This window comes from Dermochelys coriacea, chromosome 3 (genome assembly GCF_009764565.3).
Source record: "Dermochelys coriacea isolate rDerCor1 chromosome 3, rDerCor1.pri.v4, whole genome shotgun sequence".
NCBI classification, from domain to species: Eukaryota; Metazoa; Chordata; order Testudines; family Dermochelyidae; genus Dermochelys; species Dermochelys coriacea.
Window position 1 is genome coordinate 207,689,876 of NC_050070.1, and position 19,298 is coordinate 207,709,173.

At 41.8% G+C, this 19,298-nt stretch overlaps 1 protein-coding gene across 4 annotated transcripts in view; it reads right to left on the minus strand.

Annotated features, from left to right (window-relative positions):
* Positions 1 to 4,690: 4,690 nt before the first annotated feature.
* NPHP1 (nephrocystin 1) overlaps positions 4,691 to 19,298 on the minus strand; it is a 36,584-nt gene continuing 21,976 nt past the window's right edge. Inside the window, exons 15-21 of one of the 4 annotated variants that reach the window (XR_005292168.2) lie at positions 19,215 to 19,291; positions 17,603 to 17,702; positions 15,814 to 15,926; positions 9,410 to 9,441; positions 8,932 to 9,005; positions 7,075 to 7,119; positions 5,204 to 5,234 (exon numbers count right to left, since the gene is read on the minus strand). Coding sequence is in view for 3 of the 4 variants with exons in the window: in XM_038396973.2 (XP_038252901.1) it covers positions 4,956 to 5,234; positions 7,075 to 7,119; positions 8,932 to 9,005; positions 15,814 to 15,926; positions 17,603 to 17,702; positions 19,215 to 19,291 (688 nt within the window). In the remaining variant the exon portion in view is untranslated. Of the gene's footprint in view, positions 5,235 to 7,074; positions 7,120 to 8,931; positions 9,006 to 9,409; positions 9,442 to 15,813; positions 15,927 to 17,602; positions 17,703 to 19,214; positions 19,292 to 19,298 lie in introns of all 4 variants that reach the window. The other 3 variants (XM_038396973.2, XM_043512172.1, XM_043512171.1) reach the window with 3 other exon arrangements.

A 19,298-nucleotide genomic window follows, 5' to 3' on the forward strand; every position in this document is an offset into this window, starting at 1 on the left:
GAGAATTTTGGGGGGAAAGATGTTTCCAAGCAGGCTCTTACCCTGTTATATATTTGTTAGATGCTTTGTGGTGGCAGCAATAAAGTCCAAGGGCAAAAAGTAAAATAGTTTGTACCTTGGGGAAGTTTTAACCTAAGCTGGTAAAAATAAGCTTAGGAGGTTTTCTCGCAGGTCCCCACATCTGTACCCTAGAGTTCAGAGTGGGGAAGGAACCTTGACACAAGTACATTCCTTGGAAAGGGAATAAGAGCGTGAATGACTAAGTGGGAATGATTTGTAATATTTTTAGGATTCTGATATGTGCCTCAGTTTCCTCCTACACATTGCACAGCTAGCTGGCAGGGAATTGGAGGATTAACTCTGCTGTCAGGATAAAATACAAGCCATAATGGTGCGTGTCACCTAGCTGTCTGGGCCATTAAAGAACATGCTGAAACCAACCCAGATCAACAGAGGATCCAGCAAGACAAAGGGACACCCCAATGACTGAACAATCTACACTGGAAAACCCAGCAGATGGGACAGGTGCACTGAGCTGGAGAACCAATGGGGAAAGCGCTAGGCGATGGGGACAAGGACTGCCCTTTGGAGGGACTCGGGAGCAATCACCTAGGTGGACAAAAGGGACGAGAGAAGGAGCCAGAGAGCCATCACCTCATGGCACTGGTGTGACCAGGATGGATTATAGTGTAACATCTGCCTCTCTGTGCTAACCCAAAGGACTTTCAGACTCTGTAGCCAGGTGACTAATCAATGGTGACCTTGCTTTGAAAAGGCTGCATGTGTCACTGTGAATACTCACTGAGAGAATTATGCCCTGAAGGGGCACAGTACAATACGGGCACAGGACTCCCGCTTGGCTGGATGTGCTGCAGGGAGCCACGGAGACAGGAATTCCAGCTGCCAAAGGCCACAGACCAGACCCTGGGACTCCATAACAGCGTGTACTTACACACATATATGTGGGCCCCAGGAGTTCGCTTGCAAACTGCAATGCCACGCAGTGTGTAATCAATGCCTTTAATCTTCTCCAAGGTTTTGCTGACTCTTAGAAAAGAACAACAAAAATTAGAGCGGGTATTAAGAAATCGAGTCCATCACCCTGCCAAGGCAAGAATGTTTCCTACAGTGCGTTATCTGCTAACTCTCAAACGTCCCAAGTTCTGCGTCTTCCACTCTTCCCATGGAGAGATTATTTCACCCAGGTCTTGCTCCTCTGACTACCATAAATAACAGTTCTCGCCCTTTGGCGATTCTAATCTGTTAACTCCCCCCACAGCACTGCCCTCTCCCCTTCACGTTACAGTACATCTGCACCACAAATTAAGGTCTGACTGCAGCATAGGTGGGCATAGCCACCCCAGTTTTAAAGTAGCTGGCACAGGTAGCAGTAATAATGAGGACATGGTAGTATGGATATCAGACCCGGCTAGCTGCCCCAGGATAAGCCGGCCAGGGACCCTGGGTATATAGGTTGCTGGCCTATGCCAGGGGCCACACCACCACATCTTTACTGCTCTTGTTACCATGCTAGCAGGATTAAAGCTGGCACAGATATGCCTACTTGATTTGCAATGCAGGCCTACCCTGGACAGTGCTTACCCAATATGTAAGAGAGAGACAAAAAAAAACAACATTGAGGTTGTATCACGGACTTAAAAGTTAGGAAATGCCAGAGTTAAGGGCGTCTGTGCAACTTTCAAACTCTTGCCCATCTTCTCCAACCTGTCTCTGCCCCACCCCTGGTTCCAGTGCAACCCTTTACCTAGCTAGTCCCAGAATCCGTTTCCAGGCTACTCATTTCAGCCCCAATGTCCTTGCCTAGCAAACGCTAGTTCCACCTCTCTGGAAATACCGTCCCAGTCTTCCCACTCCTGGTCCAACTTTCCTTGCCCAGCCAGTACCAATTCCATCCCCCTCCCCCTCTGGCTCCTCATCCAATCTTCTCTCCATTTCCCCCTCCCCCACTTCAGTCCTTCAGTGCCACCGAACACACCGAGAGTGAAGGACCCGCCACCGCTTCTTCCGCTCCGGGTCTTTGGTGGCAATTCGGCAGCGGGGGTCCTTCCACTCCATGTCTTCGGCGAATCCCTTTCCAATTTCCTCCAAACTGCATTCAGGCCCTGCCCCCAGGCTCCTGGCACTGCTGGCTGCCACCACCTGTTTCCTGGGCACTCCAGACAGGCCTTGTGCCAGCAGGGAGAGCAGAGAGACTGCCTGGTGCCACTTACTACATCAGTTCCTGGTGACCAAATGCAGGACTAGACTCAGCACAACTCAAGACAATACCAATAACTGATCTTTTCCCAACAAACACATTTAACACCATCTAATAGTCAAGCAAGGAACTTGTCCAGTAAAAGGCTCTATCCAGCGAGAGGGAAAAGAAATAAGTTGTACAAACACTTTTTCTCCTAAGTTTCTAATGCAAGTCTGGGCTTTTCCTTCTTCTTCCAGGAGTTTAATAAAAGATTATAATTTTTAAATGGCGGTGGTTACAATAGAAGTCAGTGATAACTTGACACCTAACCCTAAAACACAAATATCTGTTTAATGTTGTAAGAGTAAAGAGGTTTTATTTATCCTATTGAGCCCCTGCTTAGCAACAAAATGAACATACCTTTTCTGAGTGTCCTAAAGAAAACACTAAAAATATTCTTCTAAAGTACAGTAGTATCCTGCTGCTCATTACCTGGGAATGCATGATGAACACTTATTTCTCACCCTGATTGACCTTGCTAAACTAGTTCCCTAAAAAAAGTATTTTATTGCTGTTTTCTTTGCATACTAATTTACCTGGCCACTTGGGCATTGTGCCTAGATTCCTGCATTTTTCTCATTAAGTAGATGCCCATATTAAAACTGAAACTGAGAAGCGAACACAACCATTCTAAATGAACTATAAAAAATATTGTTACATCTAAATAGTTGGCTCAACTTTATGGTCAATGCTTCATTAGTATTATTTGTTATGGGATAAGAGGGAAGGTCCTCTCATGGATCAGAAACTGGTTAAAAGATAAAAAGAAAAGGAGTACTTGTGGCACCTTAGAGACTAACAAATTTAAATTTTTTAGTCTCTAAGGTGCCACAAGTACTCCTTTTCTTTTTGCGAATACAGACTAACACGGCTGCTACTCTGAAACCTGGTTAAAAGATAGGAAACAAAGGGTAGGGAATAAATGGTCAGTTTTCAGAATGGAGAGAGGTAAATAGTGGTGTCCCCCATGGGTCTGTAGTGGGACCAGTCCTATTCCACATATTCATAAATTATCTGGAAAAAGGGGTAAATGTGAGGTGGCAACATTTGCAGATACAAAATTACTCAAGATAGTTAAGTACAAAGCTGCCTGTGAAGAGTTACAAAGGGATCTCACAAAAGTGAGTGACTGGGCAACAAAATGGCAGATGAAACTGAATGTTGATAAATGCAAAGTAATGCACATTGGAAAACATCATCCCAACTATACATATAAAATGACAGGGACTAAATTAGCTGTTAGCACTCAAGAAAGAGATCTTGGAGTCATTGTGGATAGTTCTTTGAAAACATCCACTCAATGTGCAGAGGCAGTCAAAAAAGCAAACAGAAGGCTGGGAATCATTAGGAAAGGGATAGATAATAAGACAGAAAATATCAGATTGCCTCTCTATAAATCCATGGTACGCCCACACCTTGAATACTGCATACAGCTATGGTTGCCCCATCTCAAAAAAGATATATTGGAATTGTAAAAGGTTCAGAAAAGAGCAACAAAAATGGTTAGGGGGATGGAACAGCTTCCATATAAGGAGAGATTAATAAGACGAGGACTTTTCAGCATGGAAAAGAGAAGACTAAGGGGGGGTAGGATAGAGGTCTATAAAATCATGACTGGAGTGGAGAAAGTAAATGAGGAAGTGTCATTTACTCCTTCTCATAATACAAGAACTAGGGGTCACCAAATGAAATTAATAGGCAGCAGGTTTAAAATAAACAAAACAAAGTATTTTTTCATACAACACAGTCAACCTGTGGAACTCTTAGCCAGAGGATGTTGTGAAGGCCAAGACTATAACAGGGGTCAAAAAAGAACTAGATAAATTCACAGCGGATAGATTCTAATGGCTATTAGCCAGGATGGGGAGAGATGCAAAACCATGCTCTGAAGTGTCCCAGTCTCTGTTTGCCAGTGGCTGGGAATGAGCAACTGGGGATGGATCACTTGACGATTCCTTGTTCTGTTCATTCCCTCTGGGGCACCTGGCATTGGCCACTGTTGGAAGACAGGATACTGGGCTAGATGGACCATTAGTCAAACCCAGTATGGCCATTATGTTCTTATTATTTGTATTATTGCAGTGCCTAGGAGCTCTAGTCATAGACCAAGATCCCAAGTTGCTAGGCATAGAACAAAAAGATTGTCGGCTCTTTGAGGCAGGGATCATCTAAATACAAGTCAAGAGACAACAGATGGATGCAGACAAACCCCTATGGGAGTACCAGGAAACAATGAGGCAATATTGGTCTCAGCATGACAGGTTGTGATCTCAGCACACTAGCAGTCTAGCTGGTTTGTGTAGGCATCATGGCAAAGGAGAATTTTAAGGAGGGTTTTTGAAGGAGGATAATGGGTTACTTTTGCTTCATAACACTCAGCTACACAAAACAGGAGGAGCAATGGATTTCACTGATAATGGTACTCATTTAAAAATGAAAACAAAACTTTTTTGTAAAATCATGTAGATAAGGAGATAAAATACTTGTTATAAACCATTAGTATATGCTGTGTAAAAAAAGTTTATGACGTGCAAATATTGTGATGTACAATACAATTTGCTTGCAAAATATGCTTTGGACAAACAATAAACCCAACCCACGTGGTAATATAATCCTCTCTCATTTTGGTAAGATGATTAGTTATGTTTTTAATTTAGTCTTGTACACGTGACAGTGTAAGAGCCTTAAAGTCCACTCAAACTGAGGCACTGCTCTTCCTTGCTTGCCCTAAGAAGTCATATGTGATCTCTGAAATATCAAAAGCTTTGTGAACACTTTCTGAGGAGAGCAGAGAGTAGAGTGCACTGTCTTTTTCTTGGTTCCGCTTCAGGAAGTCAGCAATCACTTTCCAGCGCGAGGCTTCAGACTCTTCATCTGCCCACTTGTGCTCCGGGAGGAAAGTGGACTGGAGAAGAGGGAAGACACAGTCATGGTACACCAGGAAAAACACAGACTTCAGAAATTCTTGGTCTCTCTAAAAATAAGAAAATGAAATCATTCAGAAAGGCCCCTGAGCAAGCCTGTGCGGTTTGAAAGCATTTCTAGTGAGTCATATGTACAAAACTAAAATGAGAAGATATAGTAATTCTGCTGACTGTTATTCCCAGTTCTCAGGAACATCTTTAGATACTCTGTGTTGACAAACCCTGTTGCTTCAAAAAATTACTGTCATGTAAATGCCAGCAGTGTTGTTATCATGTACACTGACGTTTAGTGTGCCTAATTTGGTTTATTTTAAAATGTTTAACCCTAACTTTTCTTGCACTATACTTTAATGTACTAAAATACAGTGGGGCCAACAAGTACCAATTCTATTTCATGACACTCCTGATAAAACTGCCTTGATACAAATGGGCTCCTTTGTAAAAGGAGCTTAACTGAAAAAAAGAAGTAACATGAAACTGTTAAGTGTAAAGGGAAAAACTGTGTGTCCTTTACTGCTCCTTTAAGATCTACCATATAGAGACAGTCTTAAAGCCCCTTTTCTTTCCCCGCACAAAAATGTATTTCCTCTTTGTGTTTTTACATTTGAAATACCAGGGATTTCCAGTCTTGTCTTCACTGGTTTTGCTGGAGGGAAGCTTATTTATTATGGGAAAAACTGAGGTAATCTTTATACAATATGTCAAGGACCTGATCCAAATCTCCCATTGACGTCAATGGCCTTTGGTTCAGGCCCCATCAAAACTACAAGGGGTACCTTTTTATTCTTAGCAGTTCAACTTTAAGAGCATGTGGCCTTCAGCCAATAAAACATGTATGTTCAGTGTTATTTGTTTATAAAATAAAATAGTCCGTCATACTACACTGACCAAAAACCACTAGGGGATATTTACATTTATGGACTATGAGGGTTGCAAAGCAACCCATGATGATCCTATATTAACACTGAGGCAAGCTGGCTATAATTACAAGCTAACATCACATCCCTTCTTTGTTGCTTTGATACTATACTACAAGTGTGGATGAAAAAAAAGATAGGAACTACATTTATAGTCTTACTTCTAAACTGATTTCTGTCATTAACAGAAATGGGTTGAGAAGAATTAAGTACTATAATCATTTTAGTGACAGAAATTATTCCAGCTAGTTACAGCACTGTAGCGGGGTGCTCACCCCGCTCCTGCCCAGAGGGATTAAAAGCAGCCCTGCGGGAGGGCTGTGGCTGGGGAAGGCTGAATGGAGAAGCAACCTCAGCTGTGGCCACGGCCCAATCAGGGCCTAGCTGGCCCTTATAAGAGGGCAGTGGGCTAGGAGCAACAGTCCCTCTCTGTCTCTAGAGGGAGAAGGCCTGGCTGCTGGGAAGCTGAATAGAGTACCTGAGGGGAGCAGGGCTGGGGAATATGGCAAGGGAGCTCCCGCCTGGAAAAGCCCCAGGCTGGGGCCTTGTCAAAGGCCAGAAAGGTGCAAGGATTCAGCCCAGGGTTGGCAGAGGCAGCTGGTCCAAACCCCCCTTGCCTGTGATGATTGGCTTATACCGACTGCAGTCGGCCCCAGTGAAAGGGAGCTAGATGGTGACTGGCAGTAGCCACTGAAGCGAGGTGGGGATAGTGGCTGGGGGTTCCCCTGTGTGGGAAGACCCAAAGAGCGGGTGTAATGTCAGGGGGCAGCGCCCAAGGACAAAGGGTACTGGGTCTGAGAGGGCCAGGCGCAGCAAGGCACCAGCCTGCAGAGGGCACTCTGGGTCAAAAGAGCTAATTCCCAGGACAACTGACAGGTGACGCTGCAGGGGGGAGTCTCGCCCTGTTACAAGCACTGATAGCAATACCTTTGGCTTGGATAAGATTTAATATTGTACAGAGAAAATCTATTACCTTTTCTGATCGCTTTAATGTGCTTTCCTTTTCTGCCCAAGCACTCTAAAATAAAATGCAGAACTTGACATCAGACTGAGTTTGGAAAACTGTGAAGATGCATATAAGGACATTTTTTGAGCTGCAAAAGACATTTCTTTGACTTGATTCAATTCAGTTGATGCTTGGAGTATTGTCCTCTGACATCAAAGAGCAGATGAGGCCACAAAGCAGGATGCAGAGCTTTCTAGCACAAATCTGGGATCTGTCCTCCCTCCACCTATCTTTCTAGTCACTGCCATTCATTCTCCAGAACAAGCGTGTTTAGCAGGACAGGACTTGGACTGGAAGGATGAGAAGGAAATGGCAGTAGAGAGAAAGAGACCAGGGAGAGGAGAAAAGTTTTTCCTGGAACTTTTAAGTATCTCTGGGAGACCAGAGAGTGACCCCCCACTCAACACTCTAGCATTCTTCTCACCATCTGGGAAATGTCATGGACCCAAAGAGGACAAGAAGGATTCAAGGAATAAATAAAGGTGGTTTCCATGTCCCTTTTGTCAAGAGGGTGCATAATTATGGTCATTTCCAGGAGCAGTGGTAATCTGCAGGGAGTTTTGATGAAGTCAGCTCAGACTATTCCCAAAATCGATTAGATTTCATTGGAGGAATTTTTGCCAAAATCTATGGCGTTTCAATGGGGAATTTTATAAGAGTTTATTTTTTGTTTAGTTCACATCTGAACTTGGCCTTCCTTATGTTTAAGGAATCTAAATGTGTATTAACATTATTTAAACGAATGACTGCTGGACCAAATTGTATAGAAACCGCCAGAAGTTGCCCCTAACTAGTTAGAACCCCACTAAAAATGATCTAAGGTCAATCATTTTTTAAGAAAACAATTCTAACACTGTTTGGGCCTTCTTCATACTGGGTGACCAAACAGGGTTATAACATTTAACTTTGGTTCCTTAATTTGGACTGAGGTGAGTGTACACAAGGAGAAAACCTGAAGACTGCAAATAATTGAATTTATTTAAATTGTCACTATTTAAATGTTTTAAATTAAAAAAAAATTGGAAATTTTTAATTTGCAACCTTATTTTTGAGGAACATCAACCATGTGGCTGAACAGTAAATGTTTCTGCTAAGACGATTAGCAGTCAACTTGCTTAATACCACTTTGAGATCATCATGGCAGCTCACATCTCAGAGTTACTACTACAGTGTGTCTGCAGGCTCAGGAAGACAGCAGTGCATTGGTTTACATCTGCAAGGTTGTATTCACAACTACACAGGTTTAATATTTTTTATTGAAACCCTACATTTTGCAGATAACATTGGATTGCCAAATACTTTCTGATGCCACAAAAATCTGCATTTTACTTGGTGGGCCTGTCCATTTCTCTGATAGAAGAACACTTGTTTTGTACTGGTTGAATTTAATCCGTTAACAAATTGTGAAGAGCAGTAAGTATGAAAAAAAAGAAAGTTGTTAGTAAAATTAAAGTCTGCTTTTAAACTGTACTATTTCAATTCATTTGTTCAGTTCTTTCCTGTTAGATAGTTCACCCTTGCCCCCCCCCCCGTCCCCCAAAGAATCTGTCTCCAGACACTATGGGAAAATTTTGAAGTAGTATTTATACATCTTTGTGCTTTGCTTCTGTCACATGTACTTGATTGCCTTCCTTAATTATGATGTAAATGAGTAAAAAAGGAATACAGGCTCATCGAATCTGCACATGCTTGAAAGAACTGTAGTTTCTCTGTCATTTGCTTTTTCCATTTACTACTTACAAGACAACAAAAAAACCTCACCAAATCACTTGTAATACCTTAAAAGCCTACAAGTGTCATATCAATATACTATGTATTACATACCCTAAGTGCATCCATAAGGTCAGGCTGCTCCAGGAGTTTGGGGAAACTTGCTAAAATAGGATTACTGATTAAATCTGAAATGGAAAACAATTATCTCTATTATGATTAATGAGATTTTAAATAAGATTACAATTACATCCGCACTAAAAATTTCAGCATTAATTTCAGCATTAAAAATATCATTGCACTTTCTCATGATTTGAGTACCCCTGAACACAACAACAACAAGGAGTCCGGGTGCACCTTAAAGACTAACAGATTAAACACAATGTAAACTATTGTACTGTTCTATTGTATCCACACTTTAAAGGTGAAATATTCAAGGTTTAGTAAATATTAGTAATTTACCATTTTCAAAATGTATCAGGAAAATGAAACAACACTGAATTATTTTTTAGAGAGTTGAATAGGCATTTTAAACTGCCTAATTCAGGAGTATTCGTTATTTAAAAAAAATATACAAATAACTTTTACTTAACTCTGAACAACATCCATCTTGCTTGGTTTTTCCTACACAGAAAAAGGTATAATGAGATCCATTGGTTTGAAGCTAAAAGAAAAGGAGTACTTGTGGCACCTTAGAGACTAACCAATTTATTTGAGCATAAGCTTTCGTGAGCTACAGCTCATTTCATGAAGCTGAATCTAGAAAAATTTAGACTAGAAAAAAGAGTTACTTACCTTTCCGTAACTAGAAAAGACTAACACAGACTAACACGGCTGCTACTCTGAAACCTTTCCATAATGTTGTTCTTCAACATGTGTTGTACATGTCCATTCCACTGTAGGTGTGTGCGCACCTTATGTACAATTGTCAGGGAACATTTTCCCTCAGTTAGGATGGCTTGAGTGCCCGCTGCCACAGTGCACCACTCCAGAACAAGGGGGACGTGTGCTCGCAGTCTACCTGACCAGTGATTGCAGAACGATCTATCCAAAACTTGCATCATTCCTGAACTAATGGGAAATGGCATAACGAACAGCAAAAGTGTGAACTGATGATCGGGTTGCTGCCTGTCAAATGTCTTCAACGGGAATTTGCGCTAGGATGGCAGCTGACGCTGCTTGCACTCTAATCAAATGAGTCAATATTCTTAGGAGTGTTGTGACATTAGCTGACTGGCCACACAACCAAATGCAAAAGGAAATCCATCAGGAAATCTTTGGAGTGGAAACCGATTTGCCATTTGCCCTGTCTGCAATCGCAACAAATAACTGAGGACCAAAATTGTCCGGTGCGGTTGAAGTAGAAAGCCAATGCTTTTCTCATGTCCAACAAATGAAGCTTTTGATCATCTCTGTGCATATGAGGCTTTTGGAAGAACATTGGCAAATACGTTTCCTGGTTCATGTGGAAATTGGAAACCACATTTGTCAAGAATTTCGAATGAGGACATAGGTAAACTCTGTTCTTATGGGCAACTGTGTACAAAAGTCCTGAGATCAAGGCTCTCAGTTTGCCCACTCCCCTTGTGAAGTTATTGGAACCAGAAACACCACTTTCATAGAGAAGTGGAGTAGGAAGTATGCCACAACAGCTTCAAAGGGAGGCCCCATTAACTTTATTAGCATGAGGTTGGGATCCCATGGCAGAACAGGTTGTTGACCCAGAGGGTATAATCCATTCAGCCCTTTTAGAAATATAATAGTTATGGGGCTGGAAAAAAAACAACAGTCTATTACCCAGTGGAGGGTGGAATGCTGAAATAGCTGCCAAATGTACTTTAATCGAATTAACTGATAGGCCTTGATGTTTTCGGTGTAACAGATAATCCACAATGTGGTTAATGGAAATCTGCCTTGGAGACCTCTGTTGAAACCAGACAGTTTCCATTTGGCCAGGTAAATACACCTAGCTGAAGGCTTTCTGCTCTTCAGAAGCACCTCCTGAATGTTTTTCGATCGAGTCACTTCTAGTTAGCCATGAAGCATCCGTGCCATCAAGTGGAGGGCCTGTAGGTTGGGATGGAGAAGGCAACTGTGGTCCTGAGAAATCGCATCTGAATCTAACGAGAGAGGTGAAAGAGGCCTCACCAACAATGCTAGCAAGGCCATGCTGGTGCTATTAGAATGAGGCAAGCATGATCCTACCTGGCCTTGAATAGAACTCCGGATAGTAATGGTTTTGGAGGACAGGCATACAGCAGGGAGTTTCTCCATGGTAGCTGGAAAGTGTCCATCAAAGATGCAGGGCTGTGACCCCCCTTGGGAGCAGAACTGATGGCATTTTCTGTTGGTCTTTGTTGTAAACAGGTCCACTTGGGGAATTCCCACAGCTGGAAGATGGGCCTGGCTGTGTCCGGATGCAGCACCCACTTGTAGTGAGTGGAGAAAGATCTGCGTAAGTGATCTGCCAGTGTGTTCTCTCTCAGGTTGTAAATCACTTTGAGGTAATGGAATTGATTATGCAGATCTCCCAGAGTAGAACTGCCCCCTGATACAGTTGGGACGAATGCACCCCTCACTGTCTGTTTACATAAAACATAGTTGCTGTATTGTCCATTAACACTAGCACATTTTTCCCAGAATATTTGGGCAGAAGGCTGAACAGGCTACACAGATAGCACATAGTTCCCTGATGTTTATATGAGCCGTCAGCTCCTGTGAGGACCATAGCCCTTGGGTTTGTAGGGTTCCAATATGTGCCACCCAACCCAGGGATGAGGCATCTGTGATCAGTGTGAGTGCCAGCTGCAGAAAAACGAACGGGATTCCCACACTAACATTCTGAGGGCCTGTCCACTAATCCAGGGAGGACAAAACTACCTCTGGAATGTGAATCACTTTGTCTAAACGATGTCAACAGGGGACATACATTGACGCTAGCCATCCTTGAGGCCTCCTGAGGTGAAGGCTGGCATGCTGTACCACATATGTACATGCTGCCATGTGCCCCAGAAGTCTGAGGCAAGTGCTCACTGTGGTAATGGGATGCACTTTTTGATGCAATAATAGGTTTTGGAAAGTTTGGAACCTTCACTGGGGCACAAATGCTCTGGCTTGTGTAGCATCCAGTAGTGTTCTGATAAACTCTATTCTTTGCACAGGTTATAGAACTGATTTATCCTGAGTAATACCTCCAGTGCATTGAAGGTCAACTGAATGATTGCCATGTAGGACAGAACTTGAGATCGGGACCTGCCCCTTACTGGCCAGTCTCCCAGGTAGGGAAAAGACATGGATTCCCAATCTCCTTTGATACATAGCTACCGGCACCAAGCATTTCATGGAAGATATTACTTCACCCATCTTATCTCTCGAATATCCTGGGACCAACACAGCTACAATTACACTGCATAAAGCAGTTCTTGGTGAGCCTTGTAATCCTCTGGCGGGGGAGAATTGCTCACCATCTCTATAGCCTCACCTCTCGATGAGGATGCTGAGGCAATGGCTGATCTGCCTCTGCTGGAGGAGAAGCTGTCTGAGCAACTTGCAATTGCTTGCTACTGGGTATGGGGGAACATTGTGTGCAGTGCCAATGATCTCTGTGCACCCTTGAAGAAGCCAACTCTGATGCATGAGGAGAGGTCCTAGCAGGGGGAAAGACACCTCATGGCATCCAGAACAGCCACTGATATGGTGGTGGTGGTGGGCCCCATAGTTGTGCTGGCCACTGTCCCTCACTGGGACTGTTGAGACATTAATTGACCCTACAGCTCAGATGGAGGATAAGCTTCCTGTCTGGTATGGGACATGAAAGATCCCACTTCAGAATCTGATGAAGATGACTGAGTGCCGTGACAATGGTGGAGCTGAATCTGTGTGGACCAGGGATATTAACAGTGGCTTTCCCCTGGAAAATACCAGCCTTCTAGGCACTGGAACTGGCGTTGGTACCACATGTTTTTGCACGGCTGGTGCAGGGATTTCAGTTGCTGATACCAGCTGAAACCCTTCTTGCATTACTAGGGACACTGGAACCGAGAGAGGGCGTCTAACTCTCTGGCGGCAGCATAGGCTTCCGGTGTCGTCAGTACTGGAACTGGATCCTGGGTTTGATTAACAGAAATTTCAGGGGTTGGCTTTGATGGATCTGACATAGGTTCCAGAGTCAACTAGCCCCCCTTTGCAGGAGAAGAGCACTCTAAGGAATGCTTTCCCTCAAAGTCCCTGGCAGGGGCCTTGCTTTTAGCGGTCCTTGGTACCAAAAGTCTTGCTGAACAAGGTACCATGTCTTTGGCAGCTCTGTGTCTCTCCTTTGGTGCCAGAGACATTGAACGTGGAGCTGAAGACATCTCAGGAGGTGCACTAGACAGGGCTTTGGAGCTGTGCTCCGGCTCTGCTCCAGCTCCAGGCAGAAACCTGCAGCTCCACTGCTCCAGCGCTGTTCCACGCTCCAGCTCCGGGCTCCGCTCCAAAGCCCTGGCACTAAGTACTGATGCCCCCTCAGAGAATGCTCTGAACATGACAGCTCCAATGGAGGGCGAAGTGCTGTCTTAAGCCTCACTGCTGTATTCTTTTTTGAGTGCAGCTTAAACCCTCTACAAACGTAACACTTGTCACTGACCTGGGCCTCCCACAAACACTTTAGGCAGCTGGGGGTGTGGATTACTGACCGGCATCAGTCTGGCACAGGACCAGCAGGACTTAAACCCTGGGGAGCAAGGCACGACTCTGGTCCTGAAAACCAAATCTGGTTCAAAATGGACCTAGCAGCTAAAAGCCTACCACTACCACTAACTGAATACTAAATAAACTCACTACTAAGCATTAAATGAGAAACAGACTATAAACAAAGAGTGAGCGAGATAAACTTGTGATAGCAAGAGTGGGAGCACTCCAACAGTCACTGGCAATAGAAAGAACTGAGGGATGACTCTGCCCTCTTATATTGGCACACGGTGGCGCATGGTGACAAAGAGCATTCAACCCACCCCAACAGGTACTACTGAGGGAAAAAGTTCTCTGATAACTGTGCACAAGGCACGCACACACCTACAGTGGAATGGACATGTGCAATCACTTGAAGAAGAACAAGGCAGAAACTTTTAACAGTAAGGGTCATTGACCACTGGAACAACTTATTAAGGATGTGGAGGATTCTCCATCACTTGGAGTCTCTAAATAAAGAGACCATGTCTTACCAAAAGGCATGCTATAGCTCAAACTGAAGTTCTTCGTTATTGCAGGAATCACTGTGTGAGATTCTCTGGGCTGTTAAGCAGGAGGTCACATTCAATTATCACAACAGTCCCTTCTGGCCTTAAACTCATTTAGTAGATTAATGGATTTTTATCTTCAGAGTCTAATTTAATAAAATAATAATAAGAGGTTATATATGGTAAACATTAAAGAAAGGGTCTTATTTTCAGATGTGCTGAGTATCCACAATACAGATTACCTCTCTGGAAGCCATGATGGGAATTATGACTTTGAGCACCTTTGAAAATTAAATGTATTTGGGTATCTAAATATAAACTAGAAATGTTGACTTAATTTTATTGGTACGAGCACTATAGAAGTCTTTACCCTGGCAGTAGCCTGTACATTATTTAGAAAGTCTAGGCGGGAGATAGAGAAGAAAGCCTCATTCTAAAGTATGAATAAATATCAACCTACTACACCATGGTTAACACTTGTAATGTATTACATTGTGGCTTTTTTAAATAGTCACAATTAGAGAACACAGTAAAATTGTTATACTTTTACTGAAAGGAATATGTCTGAACCTGTATCTATGAAGATTAATTGATTTTATTCTTTCTGCCATCCGACATAGGTTTTAAGAGCTCCTCTACTCCTCTCCTGCCTACCCTCATGATTAGGGAAACGTGAGAAGAATTATTAACCATAATGATAGAACCACTCTCCAGTTCGCTTGCAGATATCATGAGAATATACACATAAAAAATGAACAAGTTAGGTTTGGACCCTGACAGTTAAAGGCCCTTGTAAACAATTTCAAGAGTGAAAAAAGCCCTCTTTTAGGAACATTCCCTGTCATGCTGTACACTGCAGACATGCATACTCAGCATTGTTAAAGCATTGCAGCAGAATTTGGAGATAACCTGGAAACACAGGGAATGCAAAACTGTGATTCTGAGCAATGAGGAATTCCTAGCTCCTCAGTGAATGTTTGGTGAATAAGGGCCACAAGTGTTGCAACAAATACTTCTTTTTCAAAATAATTTTTTACAGTAGACTTTTACACTTCCCTGAAAAAACTGTGCTTGCAACGTTTGCATTCCACTGCAAGAAATTTAGTCAAATATGACAACTCATTTGATGCAAGTTAAAATATTACTACCCTGAAATACAAAGAAGTACTTAATAAACTTTAAAAAAAAAGACTCTTGAGTAGAAACAAGGGACTCTAAAAATGGCTGAAGGAGAAGAGAACAGGAGTATTTGTGGCACCTGTTCTTTTTGAGGATACAGACTAACACGGCTGCTACTCTGAAACCTGAAGGAGAAGATGTTTCATTCAGTTTCCTCTGGAAACTGCAAATGAAGTTCCTCCAGACTGAATGGTTACAGAATGTCTATACACTCTAGATACGGTGTGCTACTTTAATTCATACTTCTTAAAATTGGAACATGTAGGTTAAACTGCATAAGACGGCAAGAAACATAAGGCAGTTAACACAATGGGCCCCAGATCTTTCTTAAACTGGAGTTAATGACAAATGATTACATTACAAAAACAACACACTGCCATCCTAATTGGCTGAGAGCTATTACATTGTGCAAATCTTTAAACATCTTTTTAGAAAAGTAAAATATATACAAACTTGGGTGCATGTAATATACCATATTCTGCTAGGCCTAACTTCTAGTAATTCTGGAAACATTCTCTTCCTGAAAAAGTGACCAGAAGCAGAGAATACCAACACTACCTTTTCCCATCTGACTCTTTTTCACTAGAACAGCAATTCTTACCAGCACTTTGCATGCTTATTCTGTCCTTCAGGAGCACATCACTGAGAATTTGTCGATAAAATATTAAGAGATGAATGTAGCACATACTGCCAATTAACGTTTCTGGTAGCAGACTGTTAGAAAGAGAAATAAAAAGTTATAGATTTGTTTTCAAAACAACTCATGCAATGCATTCCCATAAGCTGGAAAACATATTGCAGCCATATCAATGTATGTGAATAAACATATATGAAGTTACAGATTCACAAAGCCATCACTATGACCATGTGTTTTATACATAGACTGTCAGAAGCAGTTCAGGGCCACCAATAAATGACTCAGACTATTTAGAATCAGGAAAAAATTGAGAGCTAGTCAAAAGTATTGTGAGTTTGTGAAAATGGACGAACAGTCATTAAAATGCACATCTAATTTCAGATTTTTCCCAGACAGCAACATATTTAAACCCTACACAGGAGACACTTTGGAGAGACTAAATTGTTCTTTAAAGGGTCTGATTCTTCTTCTGATGAAGTCCATGGCAAAACACCCATTGACTACAAAGGGGGAGGATCAAGCCATAATTGCCAAATTAGTTTATACAGCAACTGCTGCAGTATTGTCAGTCTAAATTCAGATCCCACTCTTAAAGAAGCTTACTCTCCAATACAAAGTATAAATTATGTATGAATCTTGAAATAGTAACCATGTACATTCTAAGGGCCAAAAGAGTTCTCCATGTGCCTATGTTTAATTCACACACATGCCACATGCTGACCTTCACCAAAGCACCAAAAAATATTTTCTTGACTTCCAAAGTCTGGGCCAGATGTTCAGTTGGGGTAAATGCCTTCGCTCCTCTAGCTTCAACCCGATATAAACCCAAAGACTTGTATCAAGTTTCAATCCTTAAGTGCCTCCAGTTTCACACTTTTTTTTTTTTTTTTTGCTAAAGAACTCTAGTCCCTCAAAGAGGACACCGCAACTCTGTACATCCAGAGGCAAAGCAGAACGTGAAGCCAATTGTTCTCTATATCATAGTGATGCCATCAAGTAAGCCACAGTATCTGCTGTTTTATAGGAGAGCGTGTTTGGCCACTTTCTTCCATTAATGCCACTCCCATTTTTTAGATTCCTCCACTGAAGCTGTTCTAGGGAAGGAGATCTTGTCTTGAGAGAAAAATCACAGTGGGCCAATAATATGTGATAAGTCACTATCAACATTTGTAGTGTTGCTAAGGAAATGAATATTAAGGGAGCTAACTTCCTTGCTTTCTCGTCCTTTGCAGTGGTCTTGTGAGTTCTTCCTAGTCCTGCTTTCATTAGCAGGAGACTCCGCCAATGATCATCATGTAACCCTGTACCACACATTCACTTCTTTGAGGGGAACATACATAGCCTCAATGGTCACTGTTTTCTACAGAGGTTACACTTCTGGAGAAAGCACTCTCTCCACTAGGGGACCTATAAAGAGGAAGGATGATCTTGTACTTAAAGCAGTGGACAAGGACTTGGGAGACTGGCTTCAGTTTCCAGTTCCGGCAGTTTTCCTGTATGACCTCAGGGAAGTCACTCAATCTGCCTGATAACAATACTTCCCCAACTCATGAATTGTATGGTTTGATTAACATTTGTGAAATATGTGTTTACTGAGGCTATGTAAATACATAGAGAGCTTTCTAAAACAAAAAACCCAGACAAAACTTGGTGATCAACTTTTGCAAGTTATGCATTAAATTAGAATTGATCCACTGACACAAAGTATCATGGACAGATCTTCACTTTATTTTTCCATACTTAGAACACTTACTTCAGGATGCCTTTTGATCGTGTGCTTAATGATCTCAGTTTCACTAGAAGTTGAGGCTGTTTCTTTAGCGTTATCATCTGATGGAAAACACCACTGCTTGCTTAAGACATAAACAGTTGAAATAAACATCAAAAATTAAATCAGATGTTTTGAAGCTAGAGTATTATAAAATGAGAAGGAACATTTAAATATGCACATGGCAAAGTGAAGCTAAGTTTCCAAGTCCACTTTTCAAGCATGAAAAGAAAACTTCCTTTCTGATATTGAACCAAGAAAAAAAATCATTTAAAATTAGCAAATACTTAAGTCAACATCTCGTAAGTGCACTTGCATAACCTCATGATCTAGGCAGCAAGTACCAAAGAACTTTTTTCTGATTTGTTTTAAATACACGTGTAGCCTTGGGTGCATCTTATGCTTGAGAGGTGCATAGCACAGTCAGTGCTTATCTATGAAGGGAAGCTTGGCATCAGTGTATGATTTTTCAGTAAAAGTAGAGACATATACTCTTTCAGCCTGTTGATCCAACCCTTGAAACAATGGTAAGAAGAGGAGGGGCAAATGAGACAGAACAAAGAGAGAGAAGAGCAGGTCATTTGTTTGGAGGGAGTTGGGAGAGGCCAAGGTTTTCCACGGCCTGCAACAACAAGCACCTCTGGCAAATAGGTTTATCACAGTGAAGGAGGAACACTGGGGGCACCCCCTAGTTAAAATATAGACAGTGCATCATTTGAACCCACTTACGGTGAAATTTAATTTACTGCAATGGAGGATATGCACACTCACACTACATATTCCATAACAAGTAACTTATTTAAGGCTGCTAAGTGCAATTCAAGAAACAATACACTATTTTAAAACAAAAAACAAAAAAAACCCAAATCTCAACTATTAAAAATCATGGAACTCTTAAGACAAGGTAAGAGTAACATTGGCTGGTGTCATAATTGTTCAGGTCAATGTTAAGATCAAATTCACTCAGACACATAAACAGAAGAATGCTCCTAGCCAGCATTCAAACAACTTCTCTCCACCCCTTCATTTGTGGTACTATTTAAAGGGATAATTTAATGGAAGCTGGGTTGTGCCCTCTACTGCTAAGGTCTATTTAAGGTAATCAGGGCATGGATAGCTTATTTGGAAGGATATGTTATAAAAGAAAAAGTTTGCCATTTGTCTGAGGTAACCTCATTCTGATGAGAGTTGAAGCCAAGTCTGAATAATGTAGGTTATTACAAAAAAGTGGCAATAAAAACTATCATCATCGTGCCACATATTTGTTTTATTACAAGTCTCTTCCTGCTTATCTCCATTTGAAGGACATAATTGTAGATACTATAGATAATGGTGATAATACATTGGCATGAATGACGATCAGTAACAAGTTTAGAAAAAAGTCAATTTCCTCATTGTTTGTAAAATAAAGCTGTTTATGAGCTCATGCCTGCTCTTTTACCTCTCCCTGCAATTTGCCAAGGGAATCTGAATGTTAAGCATTGTTACACACTACACTCAGAACCTCAAGAGGATTTATAAGCATGCAAAGGTGCAAAATACAGTACCCAATTGTTATATGTCATTTCATTTATGTAATGTACATGTGAAACTGTACCTCTTCTTGATATTGATGGGTCCACCTCAATACCTCTCTCATAGGGTGTGCCACCATTCAAAAGAAGCTCATATGTCCTGAAAA